The sequence below is a fragment of the Gorilla gorilla genome, chromosome 16 (genome assembly GCF_029281585.2).
Source record: "Gorilla gorilla gorilla isolate KB3781 chromosome 16, NHGRI_mGorGor1-v2.1_pri, whole genome shotgun sequence".
In the NCBI taxonomy this organism is placed as follows: domain Eukaryota; kingdom Metazoa; phylum Chordata; class Mammalia; order Primates; family Hominidae; genus Gorilla; species Gorilla gorilla.
In genome coordinates, this window is record NC_073240.2 from 33,716,831 (window position 1) to 33,738,918 (window position 22,088).

The 22,088-nt window shown below is 39.6% G+C and overlaps 1 protein-coding gene and 1 non-coding gene across 9 annotated transcripts in view; one reads left to right on the forward strand and one right to left on the reverse strand.

Annotated features, from left to right (window-relative positions):
• The window catches only part of FMN1 (formin 1), a 423,460-nt gene that overhangs the window by 115,123 nt on the left and 286,249 nt on the right, over nt 1-22,088 (reverse strand). For all 8 annotated transcript variants that reach the window (XM_031002405.3, XM_055363225.2, XM_031002406.3 and 5 more), the window contains 4 exons: nt 20,187-20,275; nt 13,607-13,736; nt 11,664-11,810; nt 10,514-10,573 (listed from right to left, as the gene is read on the reverse strand). In XM_031002405.3, coding sequence (XP_030858265.3) covers nt 10,514-10,573; nt 11,664-11,810; nt 13,607-13,736; nt 20,187-20,275 — 426 coding nt within the window. The remainder of the gene's footprint in view (nt 1-10,513; nt 10,574-11,663; nt 11,811-13,606; nt 13,737-20,186; nt 20,276-22,088) is intronic.
• Nucleotides 6,880-6,987, forward strand: LOC115930964 (small nucleolar RNA U13). The gene has a single exon (XR_004067545.2). It is a non-coding gene; the product is annotated as a small nucleolar RNA U13 (small nucleolar RNA).

Sequence of the window (22,088 nt, forward strand, 5' to 3'; positions counted from 1 at the left end):
AAAAAAAAAAGCTTTTTTATTGGATGTCTGAGTAAGAATCATAGCAATGCTCCTCTGCTATTCCTAAATTTGGACTTGTGACTTTGAAGTGCTTTCTTGCCTTCACAATCTCTTTTTGGACTTATTGGCAATGAGGTCGGCTATGGCATGGGCCAGGTTCTATTTTGCCTCATGAATCAAAGGAAAATTGTCAGGTCGTCCTGATCTTGGACACTCCACTCCCATGAAAAATGGAAGAGGAGAACACATGAAAGTACTTACATTTGAAGTCCCCATTTGATTTACACATGCTAGCAATTAGACAAGTCATCTTTGGGGGCATGCCAATGGGTGTGAATCAGAAGGTGCTGGATAAGAAGGCAGTGCAATGGAAGACACAATCACCCTCCCATTACCTTTCCTCACCTTTCTCTGTGGCTTAAAGCTCTTCTGTGTGCATGCATGATCAGATTCTTTGTATATGGGTGTATCTACACATATACACAGGTTTTGTTTTTTTTTTTTGGAGATAGGGCCTTGCTTTGTCACCCATGCTTGAGTGCACTGACACAATCATGGTTCACTGCAGCCTTGACCTTCCAGGTCCAAGCGATCCTTCTAGTTCAGCCTATTAGCTGGGACCACAGGTACGTGCCACCATACCCAGCTAATTTTTAATTTTTTGTAGAGACGGGGGTCTCACCATGTTGCCTAGGCTGGTCTCTAACTCCTGGGCTCAAGCGATCCTCCAGCCTTGGCTTCCCCAAAATTCTTCATATATTTGAAAAGCTTTTGCAAATGTTGTCTGGCTTATCTTAGGAGACCGAGGGCAGGGTGAAGTATAGTTTTAACAAGCTCCACTGCTATACCTAATGGAGAATTCTCAGCTGAGAAACGTCTTGAAGGACAAAAGCTTCAGGCACATGAGCCTCAAATATCTTTTCCAGTCTAGCTAGCTTTCTCCCTGAGTTGTTTAACGTAAGCTTTGTATCTTGCATGTCTTAGGCAGTCTTCAATTATTCCTCTCTCCGCACAGGCTACTTTGCCAGCTTTCCTTCACATTCCATCTTCCCTACTGCCATTAGGACTAATTCCAAACTCTAAAACTGCTTTACAAGGCACTTTATGATCTGGCCTCTGTCTACATCTCTGGCCTCATTTCTACCTTCCCCCTATCTCCAACTCCCTCTAGACCTTCATGAAATAATAGACCACGATCTCTTGCTTCTAGGCCTTTGTCTATAAAATGGTCCCTTTCCGACCCTTCCCTAGTGCCTCCTTACACTTCCTTGTTCATACTCATCCTTTAAGTCTTAAAACAAACGTCCTTCCTTAAAGATTTCCCCTAACCCCCAGCACGTGGGTGTTTCTCCCCGTTCTCCAAAGGCCTATGACGCTTACATCATCACAGCATTTGTCACCATTAATTTTTTTCCCATAAGTTATTGGGGTAGAGGTGGTATTTGGTTACATAAGTTCTTTAGTGGTGATTTGTGAAATTTTGGTTCCCCCATCGCCCAAGCAATATACACTGCACCCTCTTTGTAGTATTTTATCCCTCATCCCCCTCCCACTCTTATCCCCAAGTTCACAGTCCATTGTATCATCCCTATGCCTTTGCATCCTCATAGCTTAGCTACCACGTCAGTGAGAACATATGATGTTTGGTTTTCCATTCCTGAGTTACTTCACTTAGAATAATATTCTCCAATGTCATCCGGGTCGCCGAAAATGCTGTTAATTCATTCCTTTTTATGGCTGAGTAGTATTCGATTGTATATATATATCACAGTTTCTTTAATCACTCTTTGACTGATGGGCATTTGGGTTGGTTCCATGATTTTGCAATTGTGAACTGTGCTGCTATAAACATGCACGTGCAAGTATCTTTTTCATATAATGACTTCTTTTTCTCTGGATAGATACCCAGTAGTGGGATTGCTAGATCAAATGATAGCTCTACTTTCAGTTCTTTAAGGAGTCTCCACACTGTTTTCCATACTGACTGTACAAGTTTACATTCCCACCTGCAGTGTAGAACTGTTCCCTGATCATGGCATCCATGCCAACATCTGTTTTTTGATTTTTTGATTATGGCCATTCCTGCAGGAATAAGGCGGTATCGCATTGTGGTTTTGATTTGCATTTCCCTGATCATTAGTGATGTTGAGCATTTTTTCATATGTTTGTTGGCCATTTGTGTATCTTCTTTTGGGAACTGTCCATTCATGTACTTAGCCCACTTTTTGATGAGATTGTTTTTTCCTTACTGATTTGAGTTCACTGTAGATTCTGGATACTAGTCATTTGTCAGATGTATAGATTGTACAGATTTTCTTCTACTCTTAGGTTGCCCCTTTTGAGGTACAAAAGCTCTTTGGTTTAACTAAGTCCCAACTACTTATCTTTGTTTTTATTGCATTTGCTTGTGGGTTCTCGGTCATGAAATCCTTGCCTAAGCCAACATCTAGAAGGGTTTTTCCAATGTTATCTTCTAGAATTTTTATAGTTTGAAGCCTTAGATTTAAGTCCTTAATCCATCTTGAGTTGATTTTTGTGTAAGGTGAGAGATGAGGATCCAGTTTCATTCTCCTACATGTGGCTAGCCAATTATCCCAGCACCATTTGTTGAAAAGGGTGTCCTTTTCCCACTTTATATTTTTGTTTGCTTTGTTGAAGATCAGTTGGCTGTAAGTATTTGGGTTTATTTCTGGGTTTTCTGTTCTGTTCCATTGGTCTATGTGCCTATTTTTACACCAGTACCACGCTGTTTTGGTGACTATGGCCTTATAGTATGGTTTGAAATCAGGTAGTGTGATGCCTCCAAATTTCTTTTTTGCTTAGTCTTGCTCCCGCCACGTGGGTTCTTTTTTGGTTCCGTATGAATTTTAGAGTTTTTTCTTTTTCTTGAGACGGAGTCTCGCTCTGTCGCCCAGGCTGGAGTGCGGTGACACGATGTTGGCTCATTGCAGGCTCTACCTCCCGGGTTCACGCCATTCTCCTGCCTCAGCCTCCCAAGCAGCTGGGACCACAGGCACCCGCCACTACGCCCAGCTAATTTAGTTTTAGTAGAGACGGGGTTTCACCATGTTAGCCAGGATGGTCTCAATCGCCTGACCTCTTGATCTGACCTCTTGATCTGCCTTGGCATCCCAACTGGGATTACAGGCGTGAGCCACCGTGTCCAGCCTAGAGTTGTTTTTTTCTAATTGTTAAGAATGATGGTGGTATTTTGATGGGGACTGCACTGAATTTGTAGATTGCTTTGGGCAGCATGGTCATTTTCACAATATTAATTTTTACCTTTTCACAATATTGATACTACCCATCCATGAGCATGGGATAGGTTTCCATTTGTTTGTGTTGTCTATGGTTTCTTTCAGCAATATCTTGCAGTTTTCCTTGTGGAGGTCTTTTGACTCCTTAGGTATATTACTATATATATATTTGCAGCTATTGTAAAAGAGGTTGAGTTCTTGATTTGATTCTCTGGTCACTGTCGGTGTATAGAAGAGCTACTAATTTGTGTACATTAATCTTGTATCCTGAAACTTTGCTGAATTCTTTTATCAGTTATAGGCGCTTTCTGGAGGAGTCTTTAGGGTTTTCAAGGTAAACAATCATATCATCAGCAAACAGTGACAGTTTGACCTCCTCTTTACTGATTTGGATGCCCTTTCTTTCTTTCTCTTGTCTGATTGCTCTGGCTAGGACTTCCAATACTATGTTGAAGAGGAGTGGCGAGAGTGGGCATCCTTGTCTTGTTCCAGTTCTCAGAGGGAATGCTTTCAACTTTTCCCCATTCAATATTATGTTGGCTGGGGGTTTGTCATAGATGGCTTTTATTACATTGAGATATGTCCCCTGTATGCAAATTTTGCTGAGAGTTTTCATCATAAAGGGATGCTGGATTTTGTTGAATTCTTTTTCTGCATCTATTGATATGATCATGTGATTTTTGTTCTTAATTCTGTTTATGTGGTGTTATCACATTTATTAACTTGCATATGTTAAAACCATCCCTGCATCCCTGGTATGAAACCCACTTGATCCTGGTGGATTATCTTTTTGATATGTTGTTGGACGCAGTTAGCTAGTATTTTGTTAAGGATTTTACCATCTATGTTCAACAAGGATATCGGTCTGCAGTTTTCGTTTTTGGTTATGTCCTTTCCTGATTTTGGTATTAGGGTGACGCTCGCTTCATAAAATGAATTAGGGAGGCTTCCCTCTTTCTCTATCTTGTGGAATAGTGTCAAAAGGATTGTTATCAATTCTCCTTTGAATGTCTGGTAGAATTCTGCTGTAAATCCATCTGGTCCTGAACTTTTTTTTTTTGTTGGTAATTTTAAAATTATCATTTAATTCTTGCTGCTTGTTACTGGTCTGTTCACGGTATCTAATTCTTCCTGATTTAAGCTAGGAGGATTGTATTTTTCCAGGAATTTATCCATCTCTTCTAGGTTTTCTAGTTTATGTATCACCATTAATTTTTAAATTGCCATGTTATCTTGTACATCTTCCCCACTAGACTCTAAACACCTCAGAGACAGAAACTGTGTCTTGTTCTTGGTATAGTAAACAACATCTGGCATATCAATAAGCTTTATTTTTGGTTGATGGGCACTACTACAGAGGGCTTATAAAACATGGTTCTGAGATGTATGTACCTTTAGCAGGAGACATCTAATTTATCACTATGTTTTCTTGTGGTTTCAGGAATCCTCTTGACCCTTCCTCTTTAAGGCCATTAGCTTTGTTAGGGATGCTAGGATATGGTAGCTTTCTTCATTTTATCAGACACAACGTACTTTTTTTCCCCATCTTCATATACTTATTTTACTACTTTAAAATGGAAGCAGTACTCTCATCTGAGTGCCAAGATGGAACAACATCTAAGATCCTCACTACAAAGCTCCATGCTAATCTATGCTGGAAGAACTCAGGCATAGTATCTCTTTCCATTTTCCAAAACTTTATCAGATTCAGTTCTGGTTTTGATTGCGTGTGTGTGATGTGTGTGCGCACTCGTGCATGCGCTAGAAAAAAGGAAATGTTGCTGAGTGTATCAGGCTGGTAGCAGCTCTTATGAAAGCTGCTTAATTAGAGTTAAAAAGGCATGACTCTACATGGGTTTCTTTAAATTTCACAGACCAAGACTTGGACCAAAAACCAGGCATGAGAAGAAGGAAGCAGGGAGCAGGAGTCACCTTTCTTTAGCTAATTGCTCATCACCACTAACCACAAAAATCATCACTTAGGCTCCTAGAGGAAAGGGCCAGTTTCATAAATCACAGAATTCTACACTCTTGTTGAGTGAAATGCATTTTGCACAGTAAAAGCCAGAAGAGCACCACACTACTGTGGGCTTATTTTTCCTAGACTGGGCCATCCCATGTTTGAAACTGTTCTCATTGTAAGATTTTCCTCTGTGAAGTTGATTCCACTGGGTTCAGCTCTTTTCAACCACAGCTATATTCCACAGGCATATTTCAGCCTTCCCACACAATGCATTTGACTTGGTTGGGGTAGGCACTACCAATAAATCTGCCCATGCCAACCTAGAGTTACAAATGTCACCCTCAAAGATTCTTCAGGATAATTCTTCTGCCACACTAGTACCTGCTGTCAAAACCTAGGGTATGTGCTTATGTGCCTGCTGCTGCTTCTTAATTTCCTGAAGCTAAACATGCCTTCATCACTCCACCAGAAAACAGCTCTCATCTCCTCATATCTAGTTCTTTACAGATGCCACTTATTACACGTTTGTGAATATTAACATTATATCCAGTTCAGCAAGTTTTATCAGACACCTGTATTACAGGCAGTTAAAAAGAGACAATGGCCAGGCATGGTGGCTCATGCCTGTAATCTCAGCACTTTGGGAGGTGGATTGTCTTTTGTTTCAGGATTCCTGAAACAGAAGAGACAATGGCCAAGGCGGGTGGATCACTTGAGGTCAGGAGTTCGAGACCAGCCTGGCCAACATAGTGAAACCCTGTTTCTACTAAAAATACAAAAAAAATTAGGTGTGGTGGTGCACACCTGTAGTCCCAGCTACTCGGAAGGCTGAGGCATGAGAATTGCTTGAACCTGGGTGGCGGAGGTTGCAGTAAGCCAAGATTGTACCACTGCACTGCAGCCTGGGTGACAGAGCAAGACTCTATCTCAATTAAAAAAAAAAAAAAAGAGAGACAACAATGAATTCTGAACCTCAAAAACCAATGCCAAGATAATAGGTAATTCCTCATATATACATGCAAGGCAGAATAAGATGCATCTTGAGAAAGATTCAAACAAAGTACTTCCAGGCTTCAAAGGTGAGGGCTTCAAAGCCTTCCTTCAAAGATCAGGATGTTAATAACGACCTCAAAAAAGGGCCATGTAAGATTAGACTAAGTTATTTTTCACTACATCTTTTTTCCCGTTTACAAAAGTGATACATGTTCATTATGTTTAGTAATGGAAAGACAGAAGACAGTTAAAAAAAAAAAAAACCCTTACAATCCTAATATTCAGAAACATTTTAATGTATTTTTTTCAGGTTATTCTGTGTGTGTGTGTATTTACATTTATCTACTACATATTTGGTATTATACTGTATCTTATTTTGAAACACATGCTTGTAAATTAACAGAAGATCAAAATTATTTTCTAATACCACTATATTCTCTCCTATACACTCTCCATGAGAGTATATTATTCCATTGTGTGACTCTAGTATAATTTATTTGACCTTGGTCTCCAACATTGTACACCTACCAAAATTTTTCCAATATTTTGCTATTATAAGTAAATAGTCATTAAATCCTTAGTTGTTTTCTTAGGGTAGAAATTTCTTAAAAGGTTACACATATTTCTAGGGCTTTTGATACAGAAAGGTTGAAAACCTTGCTTTTGATCCTTTTGTAGTTCATGAGTGTGATGGATTGGGTGTTCATATGCATGTGTGAGATGCGCCACCATTGAACCTTGTTAAGATATGGACACATTACCACCTGTCTGACATGAAGAAAAAAGGAAAAAATGAAAAAATGGGGGAAAAAAGGGAAACAAAAAGAGGAAAAAAAAAAACAACAAAAACACAACCTTGCTTGCCCATAAAGCATATATGTATAAATTAGGAAAATGTGTTCCTGTAGATAGGAACAGCTTTATGGGCAAACAGCTTGACAAGCACATGGCATCTTTATGTGAATTTTTTAAAGTGTGCCCTTTATAGGATATATAATTTGGTGAATCAAGGGCAGGCTAAATATGAGTCCCATTTGACTTAGAGACCTTAAACAGAGAATATATTGATTTACCATACATGACAGTCCTGAGAAAGGTTTGATCAATTTACAGTGCTAATTCTATATATCTACTTGGCAATTTATGTCTTCTATATGTCTTTTGTAAATTTCCTGTGATATATTTTGCCATTTTTTAAAAATAAGGAAGAAAGTTTTTTTTCTTGTTAATTCTCAAGAGTTTATTGTCTATTATGTTGTAAACATTTTCCCAGTACATTATTTTGAATTTAGTTTTAAGTCATTTTTGAGATACTAAAGTATTTTAAAATTTTAATTAGGAATTAAAGTTTTTTAGTTTTATGCATTGAAAGTCATCATTCTGACCTTTTATGGTTTCTGTCTTAGACTGAACACTTTGAAAGGATTTTGCTACTTCAAAATCAGTAAACTATTTACCTACACTTTTGTCATGTCTTATTGATTTTATTTTTCATTTATTTCTACATTTATCTCTTCTGTTCTTTAAAACTTTGCTCTGGTCTCTGGTATGAGGTCTAGGAGATAATTCAATTTCTTCCTCTTACCAATTACTTGAAATTTCTCTTTTATCACACACTTGACACATATTTATTTAGATCCATTTCTGAGATTTCCTTTTCATGTTCTTAAGTTTTGTGATGTCAGTCTATCATTCTACACTTTTAATTATTATAGCTCTATAATATATTAGAATATATAAATGAATGATTCTCTCTTCATTTTTAAATCCTGGTCAAATTTTTGTCTAATTATTTTTATATATAATATTTAAAATCATTTTGTAAACTTCTAAGATTAGAATTTTGACTGGTACTTCCAACAGAGGACATAATGCCAACTCCTTATTGTGGTAAAACACAAACAAAAAAAAACCCCTATAACATATCTGTTCTCTTAAACTTTTAAGTGTACAGTATAGTATTGTTAGCCATAAGTGTATTATTGTACAGATCTCTAGAACTTCTTCATCTTACGTGACTGAAACTCCATATCCTCAATTCTCCATTTCCCCATTCCCCCATCATTCATTCAACTTTGTGTTCCTTTCAGTTTGACTACTTTAGATACTTATTTAAGTGGAATCATGCAGTATTTGCCCTTCTGTGACTGGATTATATTGACTTAGCATAATACCTTCAAGGCTGACCCCATGGTTGCAGCATATGACAGAATTTATTTCTTTATGGTTGAATAATATTCCCTAGTACATATACGCATTTTCTTTACCTATTCATCTATTGACAGACATTTAGATTTGTTTCCAAATCTTAGCGATTGTGAACAATGTTTCAACGAATATGAGAGGGAAAATGTCTCTTTGAGATCCTGGTTTCAATTCTTTTGGATAAATACCCAGAAGTAAGATTGTCTGATCATATGGTAGTTCTATTTTTAATTTTTTGAAGAAACTCCCTACTGTTTTCCATAGCAGCTCCACCATTTTATATTCCCACCGATGGTGCTAACTGGTTCCATTTTTTCTACATCCTTGTCAACACTTGCTATTTTCTATGTGGTAGGGTTTTGGTTTTAGTTTTTATTAACAGCCATCCTAAAAGGCATGATGGGCTATCTCACTGTGGTTTTGATTTGCATTTCCCTGGATGATTAGTGATGTTGGCACCTATTGGCTATTTGTTTGTCTTATTTGGAGAAATGTCTATTCAAGCCCCTTACCCAATTTTTAAAATTGGGTTTTTCTTTTCTTCAGTCTGTTTTTAAATTTTTATGGCTTTCAGTAAAATTACGTAAATGTATTCACAAAGGTCTGTACTTTTCTGGTTAAGTCTGTAACACATATATTGGTAATGTTACTGGGAGATTTTTTCCCAAAAAATCTTTAAATTTATTATTTCCAGAGAGCAGTAATGAGAAAAAAAGGAAGTTTTATAAAAAGGCTAGAGACAAAGATACTTTCAGTTAGGGAGAACATCAGAAGTAAAAACACATTAGTAAGAAAGCACAGGGTGTGTGTGGAAAACATCAGGTCTTGAGTTGGATCACAGAATACGTGTAGAGGGAAAGTAATGAAAGCAAGGTTGTAAAAGATTGGAATTAAATTCGTAGAGTCCTAATTCACTTGAAAATGGGGAGCCACTTCTGTTTTGAGTAGAAAAGCAATAGGATCAGAGCTGTGTAAAGAGGGTGTGGGATGGCTTAGACTGGTAGAACCTCGAAATAGAGAGCTGAGCTGGAAAGCAAGTGAAATTCTCCAAGTGAGCCATCTTAAAACCTGGGTAAGCTGGGGTCGGCAGGAAAACAAAACAAAAAACAAAACACGGAAGGACATCAGAAACAACTCAGTGGAAGGACAGAGAGTAGCCAGAGAAGGACAGGGTTTCATGCCTTAATAGCCAAAAACTATCAAAAACTACGATATTCTTAACAGAAATCAGGGAAAAGTTTGGGGGGTGGGGAAACGATGAGCCTGGCTGTAGGTATATTGAAAATAGTTAGATAAGCCCACCAGGAGAGTAGAAGAAAGTATTATGGAGTTCATCAGTGCCTCACTTGCCTTCTGGATGAAACTGCTGGCCTATTGAAAGGCCCTGAGATCTCTACTATTCTTCCCTCGATGCTTAGGAACAATTCTGCTTACATGGATGGTTAAGCAGAAGTCCTGACAGCATTTATTTTGAGACTTTTACTATTCATATTGATTGCTCTATTTCTTAACATCTTACAACAATACCTTTTTCTTCTCAAAATTACAACTCCTTGTTCTCAATTTAACAAGGAATAAAAAATAGAAAATTCTGCTCAGATGGACTCACACAGAAATGTTTATTTCTAATTGCAAATGCCCTCTAAGCAGAAAAGATGGATTTTTCAAATTCTGCATCTTCAGTCTGTTCATAGATTCATTACTGATAAAATATTGGGTATTACTGAGTCTTACTTTCCTAAATTTTACTCTGCATCATCAGAATACAGTTTCCATTATAACCAATAACTGAGCGGATCTAGATTTCACAGAGAACCTCACAATCTGGCCATAAAGCACTGAGGCAGCTAGGGATCTCTCTGAAGCTGTGTTATAGTCGATTGAGACTCAGTAGATTTACACCACTGAATAATGCTTCTCTTCATAAGTCAACTAAACTCTCTTGGTTTCAGTGTGCTCATCTGTAAACCACGCTGGAGAGCTCTCATATTCTATGTTGGGCTTGCAGTTCATCCATCCATCTATCCATCATCCAACTTATGAATGCCAACAATGAGTAAGAGGCGAAACTTTTCCACGTAATGTCATTTCTTACCTGATCATAGTAACGCAGGTAATACTTAACAACGTAGTCCACCAGATTAATCCCATTATCCTAGGTTTAAAAGAGAAATGTACATGAAAATCATTCCCATGAGACTGTCATGTTACACGGTTGAGAGATGAAATCTCTGTTGAGAAATTTCTAATTCGTGAAAATTGGCTTTCTCTTCGATGCTGGCAAGGTTTTCCTTCCTCTGCTTTATCCCATCCATTTATTATGCTGGCTACATAAAGAAATGACACTGTATTATCCTTTGTGGGGAAAAACAAACAGATAATCCATAAAACTTCTGAAATAATGGCTAAAACAAACAAAAAAACTGTGTCCTTGTATTTTCTGGCATACAGCCAAGACAGGAGGGGGCAGGGAGTGTTAAAGGGAACCAGGGCCTAGAACAGAAAAGCACCCTCCCTTCCCATCTTTCAAAAAATGTGTGTTCTTAATGGTGTGAAAAACAATCCAGGCCAGCTTAAAAGGAGCACCACGCCACTTTATGACCCCGGGAGGCCAGTGGGGAGCAGGCCCTCCCACAAGGCAGCCTTTGTGTCCTGCTCACTGGGGTCTAATTCTAATTTGCCTGTGTGTTTCCCCTCCCTGCACCCCCCTGCCCCCCATGGGACGCCTAGATATGGGCTGGTTGTTTCTAAAGAGGTAGCTCCACAGGGGTGTGGAGCCAAGTGATAATCAGGCTCAGAGAGCTTGACAGTAGACCCCAGCCCAATTGTTGTGGCAAAAAATTGGTGATTCAACATTGCTCTGCCATTCAGGAATGAGTAAACTACTAGTAGCCAACACTAAACTCAAACAGCCTCCAGCCTTTGCAGGATCCTGGTACTGTATGCTATCTGTTTTGTTCTCTCACTGAGTAGCAGTTCAATACCTAATTGTGTATGTCAGAGCACACGAAGATGGGAATTGAGTAATTGAAAATAAAGTCTAACGTGAAAAAAAAAAAACAAACAAAACTCTTTATTCAAAAGTGAAAATAAAGCAAAGAAAAAAATGCATGCTCTAATATAAATGATTGTTGTTAAGGGGAGGATAGAGATAAATGGAACAATCTGGAAAACGTTTTTTAAAATTAAAGGTAAAGAAAGAAAATAATGGCAGATCATGGAAACTTATTATGAAAAATAAATACCCGACTTTTGACATCCTTGAGTTTGGGCAGAATTTCTAAGCTATATCCATCGGCTTGTCCCCGAGTCCTATTTCCTCCATTCATATAATTTCCAAAAGCCAAGATGAGAGCTAAAATATCCTTCACACTCTTCATGTGCAGCAAGCCCTGTGATGGCAAACACCAATTATTACGGAGCTGAACTCCAAATGCACCCATGTTCATTCAATAACAAATATCTACTGTGTACTCAATAGGCTGTCGGGAGGCTTGGTACCAACAGAATTAACAGTTGCTGAAATGAAAAACACACTTTACTAAGCCATGAGTGTCTTTACAAACACATTAACAGCCATTAGTTTCTACCCACTCAACAAATTAATTATAAACAGTGCATGTTTTAATACATGAGGATTAACTATTGGTTTTATATTTTCATTTGAGCCAGTTTAATTTTTAATACTTATTTTAAAGTAGAAGTTGTAAAAAGGGAGTTGGTATATATAGTAAGGCTTAACCTTTGATGACTTCTAGGTAGAAAGGGGTTTACCTTTTGAGGATGTTATTTCAGGACTATTTATCTAGATAACCAATACAGTTAAATGCAGAGCAGATACAGAAGAAGTATGTTCTTCTTTGTCCCCGGATATAATTTTCAGAGCTAAACTACAATAATGCATTTTAAGGCTGTAGGCCATCTTTAATAAATTTATTAAACTTACCTTTATTAAGTGCTTGTTGTATGTCTATTAACTTTTACAATTTCAAGCTGCTTAGGATTTTCTTTGTCTCCCTGTCTCATTTGTTTGTCCTTTTATTTATTTTTTACTTCAAGTACGATTTTCCAATTGAAATTTTTTTTCTTTATGATCTTAATTCACATTTTATCCCCCTTTATTTCAGGGTAAAAAAAGTAATGGCTGGGCACGGTGGCTCACGCCTGTAACCCCCGCACGTTGGGAGGCCGAGGCAGGCAGATTGCCTGAGGTCTGGAGTTCAAGACCAGCCTGGCCAACATGGTAAAACCCCGTCTCTATTAAAAATACAAAAACTAGCTGGGCGTGATGGCAGGCACCTGTAATCCCAGCTACCTGGGAGGCTGAGGCAGGAGAAACACTTGAGCCCTTGAGGCAGAGGTTGCAATGAGCCGAGATCATGCTACTGCACTCCAGCCTGGGCAAGAAGAATGAGACTCCATCTCAAAAAAGAAGAAAGAAAGAAAGAAAGAAAGAAAAAAAATTCAGCTCCAGGCAGACTTCTTTTTCTGCTCCTGCCTTTCAGGTATTATTAGTGCGTGTATAATTATATTTCAGTAATATTTATTCTCTACTGAAATATCTCATATCTAAGAGGAGAAAAAAAAATCATTTCTCCAAATAAGGAACAAAGTACTACAGTATTTGTGGAGAAGAATAACGTGTCCTTAAGAGCATGGGTCAACTGTGAGAAAAAGGCAGGTGCTAGAATTTAACCTTATAATGAACACCAGTGTAGTAAAGCCAAGAAATATTTCTTTGCCAATGACTCATTGTCAGTCATTTATTTCACTTATCAAGTCTCTAGGATCCTCTTATTATGTTGACACATTTCAGATGATCAAATGTATGGATCTCAAGCAAAATCTCTTCTGCAATCCAAATTGTAAAATAAGAAACAGACCATGCTATTTAGATTGGTTTTTAGTGGCCAGTATGTACTTTGGAAGATACTCAGAATTCTTTAGAAGGAATCTGTAAAAGTGTCATTTTTTTCCCTCCTTCTCCCTCTTCATCCATCTGCATCTCCTTTTCTCTCCCTCTCTCTCATACACACACACATGGGCAAGATAATCATCAAATTTACACTTACAAAAACATACAATCTGAGTCCAAAAAGGTTTCTATAATGGCACTAAAGTGGTCTCTCCCACTTTCTCCTTTACTCTTCAGAGCAAGGCTATCTTTTAAATTAGACAGTAAACATACCTTAGAAGCTCGCGTGATGATCTCTACCTTTCTGTGCAAGGAGGTGATACCCTCAGAAAAGACCGATCTGAAGATTATGCACTGGGCACGTTCAGCAAAATTAGGAATCTGGGCTAACTCATGTAAAAATCTGTGAAAAAGAAAATGTGTCATCTACCTTCACATATAATCACAAGGAAAATAAAAAGACAGCTGAAAAAGACCCACTTTGGGAACATTCCTTACCTAACAATCTCAACAATTATAAAAGGTGTCACATAGGTAGACTCAAGGAATTCCAAGGGCATGGTTTCCATTGTTGACAACAGGGCTGTTTTTTAAAGGGGTTCTAGCATGATGAATAAATGTATGATATAGAAATTCCTTCGGGAACAGAAAATTAACACAAGTATACTAAACAAGTTATCTATCTCCTGCTGCCCAAACAAGAGACTAAACCCAAATGGAAAGCCCCAGTCTTTAACACACGAGAAAAATTATGCAATAAACTCCCTCATAATGCAGCATTCTCTAAAGGTGTATTTATACAGGCTAAGCAAACTGAAGACTTGAGGCAAATGTCTACAGACAAGTGATTTAAAAAAAATCTCTTACTCAAGTGATATTGCTACTATTTTTGCTCAGTGAGTTACATAATGGTCTATAATGATCACATTCTCCAGATATTTGTTTACTTTTTCACATTAACTTACACACACAGACATAGTTTACAACTCAGTATTTAGAACAAAGCAGGCACTCATAAAGTAGACAACCTAAAGTTTCCTTAAAAATGTGGCAAGACAGATATTAAAAGCTAAAGGTGAGTACTGACCTACACACAGTAGCTCACTGTCTGAGTGGTTGGGCACTGGTTCCCTCTGCAAAACTAAGTTGGAAGAGCGACATATTCTCCAGGCCAACCACCAGAGGAAGGGGTATAAATGAAAATGGGTGGAAACAGTTGGACATGAATTCAGAAAAGGAGAAAATCTACTAACAGCCATTTATTTCATTTTGGAGTTGAGATGATGATTAACTGATATTTCTGAAAGTCTTGGTCAACTCATAACGTCATTACCAAGGAATTTTGCCATCTCTCACCAAAAATGGTTTTACATAGGAACAAAGCTGAAGCCTACTTCTTTCTATACCAAAAGATATTTTCTTTGCTTATACACCCTGTGCTGCCTCTACCTTTAGGGAGATTTGGGTTTTAATCTATTTCTAACATCAATTGATTTCGTATTATTCCACGACTAGGTCATAATCCACAATTTTTTTTAGGTGACATTTAATGAAAGCAAGGAATATTCATAAGAGAAAACACAATCTTGTTTTAAAGTTCAATAACCCATTATTATGAAAATTATCTGATGAAGTATAAAAGTAGAAATTCATAGGAATTCTGCATTAGGAGAAGATGAAAAAGTTAAACTCTGTGTAAATTACTTCTTAATGAATATTAAACAATTTATTCATTTATCATGACTGAAATCAGGGGTATCATTAGTCTTTACAAATACATAAGAAGCAAAAAGCTCACAAGACTGACAGCATTTGATCCTGTAATGAATCTGGGGAAGACGTATTTATTCAGATGCTGAGCTATTCTGAAAGAAGGGCCCTGCATTTCTCCCCTTCTAAATGTGACCATGAGGCGTCATTCAGGACCCAAGTTCCCAGAGCATGTACACTTCCTATCACAGTGAGCGAAGCAGTTACAGACACCACCTGGGAAAATATACAGATCAATGCCTCGGCTCACCAAAAAGGACTTAGATGAAAAGCAGAAAATGCTGAATGAATAGTTACCTATAACTAATCTCAAAAGAGGAAGCATAGGACCAATATGAGGCGATAAGACTATAGTCTTATCAATGTATGTTACGCAAGAAAGGGTTAAGATAGAATTGCAAGGCTCTGTAGGATTAAAGCCTTTCTGTGGTTAGGGCTTGCACTGGAAAAGCTCTTAAAGAATCTTAAATGTTCCAATGTCCTCTTTAAGCAGAAGGGTCTGCAACCCACACAAAGAGTTGGAGCGGGGAGAAAAGATCATAATTTTACATTACTTTTGGAAAGACTTGAAAATTCATACTAGAAGATCAGTCACCAAGAATGTCAGTCTGTCCTTTAGGAATGTTTGAGGCATTTACAGTGTATCAGGGACCATGCTAAGATCTGAGAACAGAGCTTAACTTACAATCCCGTCTTGATAATCTGAGAAGTAAACCAACAATTACTGTGGAGTGTGAATGAGTGCTCTCGGTGACGGATCCAGAAGAGGAGCTAGGAAAGCAAATGCAGGACACTCAAGTGTCATGGGGGGAACACTGTCAGCTAGGGTCCCCGGAGCCCTGTGATGCTCACGCACAACATGTGAGAAACTGCCGGGAGAGCCCAGATAGGCTGAATGGTATCTGTGGGGGAAGTGAGTAGAAGGCAGATGCTAAAATTGTGTTCTGTATTCTAAAATACAGGGTTTAAACTTCTGAACGAATGAAGGGTTCTAAACAGTAAGGTGACAGTTTCTGCTTTTTGTTGTAGAAAATCTCCATGGCAGCAGCTCAGCTGATTGCATGGGAGAGGAAATTTGAGGCTGGGAGACCTCCTAGACCATAGCTGTAGTCTTCCAAGAGGAAAGGTAAGAGGGGCTTGCAGTGTGAATGGAGAGGGGCAAATGGATGAGGAAGCTACTAAGGCAACAAGACCCAGAGTAATCTACTCCTAAGAGATGTTGTGAAGAGTCCAGGATGACTTCGCAGTTTTGGCGTGGATATTTGGTATAGTGAAAATACAAAATAATAAAGAAGCAAATTTGGAGGAAAAAAATAAGAGTTTTATGACCCTTGCCATCCAAAAACAGCCATGCAAGGAGCACCATAGCTCCTCTCTTATTTATCTGCTAAGGTACCAGAGGTATGGGTTACTTTGAAGGCTGTGAAGCAAGCATCTGACAAATAGCTTCTCTTCCCCTGCCCTGCCCCATTACTGTTTTATCCTCTATCCACAAGAGCAAACACAGTAACTCTCTTAAATATTCCCAAGCATGGGATCTTGGACACTGGGCCTTGGTACTTCTGAATATTTATGGATTGAGTTCCTTTTGGGCTAGTCTAACTTTACATTCTAGGTTCAGTAAGAAAGAAGACTAAATATTCCCAAAAGAAGCCACGAATGAGGGATCCTTCCCTTCTTTCTCCAATGTAGGCTAATATTTCTAGGAAGGACTGCAACTTCAGCTTCTAATATATGAAAGACGTTCTGTGTCTCACATTACTTGGGTTACACATCTACAGCAGCAACTGAGCTGACGGGTGGAATGATGCAATGTGGCTCATGTTTTTAAGAGACTAATAACATTTGATTTATTATCCCTAAATTTCTGAATGGTATCACCGAAGGTGTATGTGCACATAGGCGATACACATAGCATAACTGAATGTTGCAACCTGCATTCTTCAATGGAGGAGTACACTAGCAGAGTCTACCGTGTGGGGGCCCCAAGGCAGCTGTGGACCTTCATGAAACATCACAATAGACTGTGTATAGTGTTCTCACCCTAGGCCATGAGAAGTGTGTACCAGGCCTAATCAAACCCAGTAGAGCCTCACCTCACAACCATTACCCGGCAGCATAAGAGTCAAGGGCCATCCCTAGAGGGAGTGGTTCTCAGACAGCCTGGTCCCAAACAGATGACACCTCTATGGGCAATGGCTTTCTAAATCTGGCACTGGAGTGTAAGAGAGTTGATGAGGTGAGTGATGAGGCCAGCCTCTCCATGCTCTGATTTATAGGACTGGGCACCACAGGACTCTTAGGAAACTGCAACGTTAAAACTATAAATGATTCATATTTTCCAGTATGTAAAACATGCTTATAGTCGACTCACTTGGAGTTAATGGCAAATAAGCTGCCAGAGAATCAGAGTGGCATAAATCAAACAAATGCTGGTTTGTGCAGGAGGTTGGTAGCAAAGGTGAAATGCACCCAGGTCTGAAGGCCCCCCATCTATCCGTGCCTCACCCTCCCGCAACTGAGCCCAGGCACGTCACCTCACCAGCACAGCATGACAGTCCTTTTTGCTGGGTTTGCGTGTTCACGAAGCCATTACAATGACCATTTATAAACATTAAAAATGCTTTTCTATCTAGATCATCAGTAGAGAAAACAAGAATAAGTTGTGTGTTAATTACCTGCTACCATTATCTAAGTCCCGGCAATTAGAACAATAATTAGGACAGTGGCAGAAACGCCTGATCTCTCCCTGCCTGTTCATTTCACCGGATCAGCCATTCCCATAGCTTAGAACAAGGGCTGCTCGGTGGTTAAGGGGTTGGCAAATTGCAGCCCACAGGCCAAAACCAGGCCACTACTTGTTTTTGTATGGCCCATGAATTAAAAGAACGATGTTTACGTTTCTAAATTGTTGAAAAAAGAGTCAACAGAAGGACAACATTTTATGACATGTAAAGATGACGTGAAATTCAAATTTCAGTGTTCATAAGTAAAATGTCATTGGGGCACAGCGATACCCATTTGTTTATATATTGCCTGTGGTTGCTTTGGCACAGCAATGGCTGACTTGAATATTTGTAACATCCCATAAGCCACAAAGCCTAAAAGACTTACTATCTAGTCCTTTACAGGAAAGGTTTGCCAACTCCAGGCTTAGAGGAGAATATTACTGTGTAACTTGGTATAACCAGCACTACCCAAGTGCTTGATATGCCCACTGTGCCCCAATACATCCAAATGGCCTTTTCAGTGTTGAAATAGCCCATTATTAATCACTTTACTTTCAGTCATTAGCACCGTAAGAGGGATTCATTTGTTATAATAGGAAATATGACTTGGAAATAAACTATAGGATCAGCTGAGGGTAGGGATTGGTAAGGAAGGTGTCTCAAGTCAGTGGAACAAGACAGCAAGGGAACCTCACTTGACTTGATTCACAATATTCCTAGGCTTTAGAAACCTACTTTGAGGGGGGATCCTGGACCACGCTCCATGTGAGAGCAAGTCATCCAAGGTTCCCAGAACCATCATGTAGGTTTGTCGTCAACTGAGTAAACCCAGAATTCTCTTCCCAACTCCCATCCTCAGCCATTTAAGATGTTTTCCTGAGTCTAAATGTCCAGGCATCCATGGGGACTGAGGTATTCTAGAGCAGCTGTGCCCAACCTTTTTAGCACAGGGACCGGTTTCGAGGAAGAAAATTTTTCCACAGGCCCGGGGTTGGGGTTGGAGGTGGGATGGTTTCAAGATGATTCAAGCACATTACATTTATTGTGCACTTTATTTCCATTATTATTACATTGTAACATACAATGAAATAATTATACAACTCACCATAATCTAGGATTAGTGGGAGCCCTGATGGTCCCTCTAGTTTCCTGCAACTAGATGGTCCCATCTGGGGGTGATGGGAGACAGTGACAGATGATCATTAGATTCTCATAAGGAACGTGCAACCTGGATCGCTCACATGCGCAGTTCACAATAGGGTTTGTGCTCCTATGAGAATCTGATGCTGCTGCTGATCTGACAGGAGGCGGAGCTCAGGTGGTAATGCCGGCTTGTCTATCACTCACCTCCTGCTGTGTGGCCTGGTTCTTAACAGGCCATGGGCCGGTACCAGTCTGTGGCCCAGGGGCTAGGGACCCGTTTCTAGAGGACCCAAGGGACAAGGCATGGAACTCCAGTGCAAGCCAGAGAACCTTGGAAGTTTCTAGGGCTGACTGGTAACCCTGATCTGATAGCTCCATTTCTGCTTCATTTTCTACACTTGCCTCATCTCTAGATTGAGAGGGTTGGCCAGAACTGGACAAAAAAAATTCAAGGTAGCAACAGGCAAAAGAGGCCCTCTGAACCTGTGTCAGAGGACACAGGTCCTCTGAACCCATTTTACAGTCTCACAGAGTCCTAGGCCCTGGAAAACTGGGCAGGGTCGTGGGGCTGCAGAGCCCCAGGAGCTTATCTATGGCTTCGAGACCCCAAGAGTCACTCAGTTACACCCCGGAGTTCTGGGTCTTCAAAGCCTATGGAACAGCATCACAAACAACAGAGCAAGCAGCTATAGATAGTGACTGGAGAGAAAAACAAGCATGTACAGAGTGAGGGTGAGAAAAAGCCACATTTGGGCAGAGCAGGTGGAGAAGTTTCGGGAAAAGCTAGCACATTCAGGCTGCACTTACTGGATATGACTTTTAGGAAAATAAACTTGAATTCTGTGACTCTGATATCATCTTTTTAACTTCATCAGGAGAACCTTAAACAGAACAATGCCTTCTTCCTTCCTCAGTTACCCTTTTGGTCAAATTGTTTAGTCTAGGAGGAATTAACAAGTTGCTAGAAAAAGAAAGGGGAGTCTCTTGGGGTGGGGGAGGGGGGTGAGACACACTGTATCCAACAGCACAAATCTCAGCGCTGCTCTTCCCAGCAGCAGGGTCATCTTGCTGCATGCAATAGGTCACAGGAATGACAGTGTTGTGATTTAGCTGGCTGCACATTTAGATTTGGTTATTCTGAGCTGGGAGACAAGAAGACAGAAATTGCAGTTCTCCTTTTGGCCTAACAGAAAAACATTAAGTATCCTTACTGCTCAGGTTTATCCAGCAGCTTCAGTTCTTCTTCTTTGGATGTCTTGTAATACTGTCTTATTTTAACCAGCTCATCCTCTTGGGCTCTCTGTATCAAAATAGAAAACAAAACCAAAAAAAAAAAAAAAGGGAAGTGAGACTCTGGCTATGGCAGTGGGTCTCAAAGTCTCAAAGTGTGGTTCCTAGACTAGCAGCATCAACAACATCACCTGTCACTTGTCAGATATGCAAATTATTGGCCCACCCTAGACACAAGAACTTGGGGTGTGGGTGGGGGTAGGGGGGATGCAAGCCCACTGGGTGATTCTGATGCATGCTCAAGTTTGAGACTCAGTGCAAATGGACTTAACAAGTACACGCAGCTGGACACAGAAGTACAGCTATTTGAGCTCTACTTTTGAATCCCCCGTCTCTTCCTCTGTAAGGAGGCTGGGGGAATATTGTTCTTAGAATTTGTTTCCTTACTCTTAGAACAGCCCTAAATTATATGAACTCGCAGCTCTTTCATTTCTAGTCAACATCGTCCCTTTTTCCAAAGTTCGTAAGCACTCATTGTCTGTACCACTTATTTTGGCATTGAGTCACTTACTTTCTCAATTTATCCAACTATTTCAGTTGAATGAAGCTTATCTGTACTGTGAGCTAACAAGCAGCAACCATGTGCGTAGTCCTGAGCTCATGGTAACAACACAAAGCATCTGGAAGGTACTGCCTTTGACAAAGTTGTTTAACATGAACCACTGTATCCTCATTTTACAGATTATTCCACTGAGGCTTGTACTAAGTAACTGTTAAAGAGCTTCAGACTTGGAACTCCCTCTTTCTGCCTCTATACCTTGCTGACCTCCAAGTATTCAAGTGCATAATTAGCTCCCAATGGCCTGGTATTTGTGTACTTTCTGGTTTATTAATGAAAGCTTTACTAGTGGAAACGTGAGAAGTTCCGACCCACTTGTACTAAGTAGCTCCTGATACATCTAAAGATGTGAAGATGAGCAAGGAATTGATGATGCCCCACCAAGCCTAGACTATTAGACTATGGAAATCTTCTGTAAGAAACTTAAGGTCCCAGGGGACATAAATATGAAACGAATCATCTTCTGAACTGGTGACCACAGTACACTATAGAGCCCTAGACAGCTTCCTGGGAAATACCATTACTTAAGAGAATGTGGTTCAATCCATGTTTTTGTAGCCTAACAGTCAGTGAACCAAAACAATGAACAATCTTGGGAATTCTGACTCTCCTGCGTTGTCTTCTCAAGAGAGCCTGACAATTCTGCTGGTTATGTCCACTTAAAACCCAAATCAAAAAACCTTATATGTGTACAGTCCTGTTGACTTTCAAAATATATTGCTACTGCTACATATGTTAAATCCTCATTTGATTAAAAAAAAATCAGAGCCTACTGTAATCCCCCCCATACTGATGATCACAACGGGATTAAGAAGTTTAAGTAACTAGGCCCAAGGTCACTTAGCAGGCAATGGTAGACACAGCTGGACCTCAAACCTAAGACTGTCTCACTCTAAATCCAAAACACATACCCACCATTCTACACACCTTCCCACATTCAATATCATCAACTCATTTGGACTAAGAGTAATCATCCAAGCTGGTATTAGCAGTCCCATTCTTCAGAAGTAGACACCAGTACATGCTATCATTTCAGTAGGCAGCTTACCTTCATTCACTTGGCCAGCAAGTGACAGGACTGGGTTCCAGGGCACGTAAATGGTGTCCACCTGAGATGCCCTGCCTTGCAAGTGTGCAATGAGATCTGCTAGCCCAGATACCACAGTGGGAGTCAGGAATCTAGTGCTTCTCACATCCACTCCCACTCAAGCTTGTGTTTCTATGCCTTGATCTCTTCCAGGCCATGTCAAAACCCTTACTACCA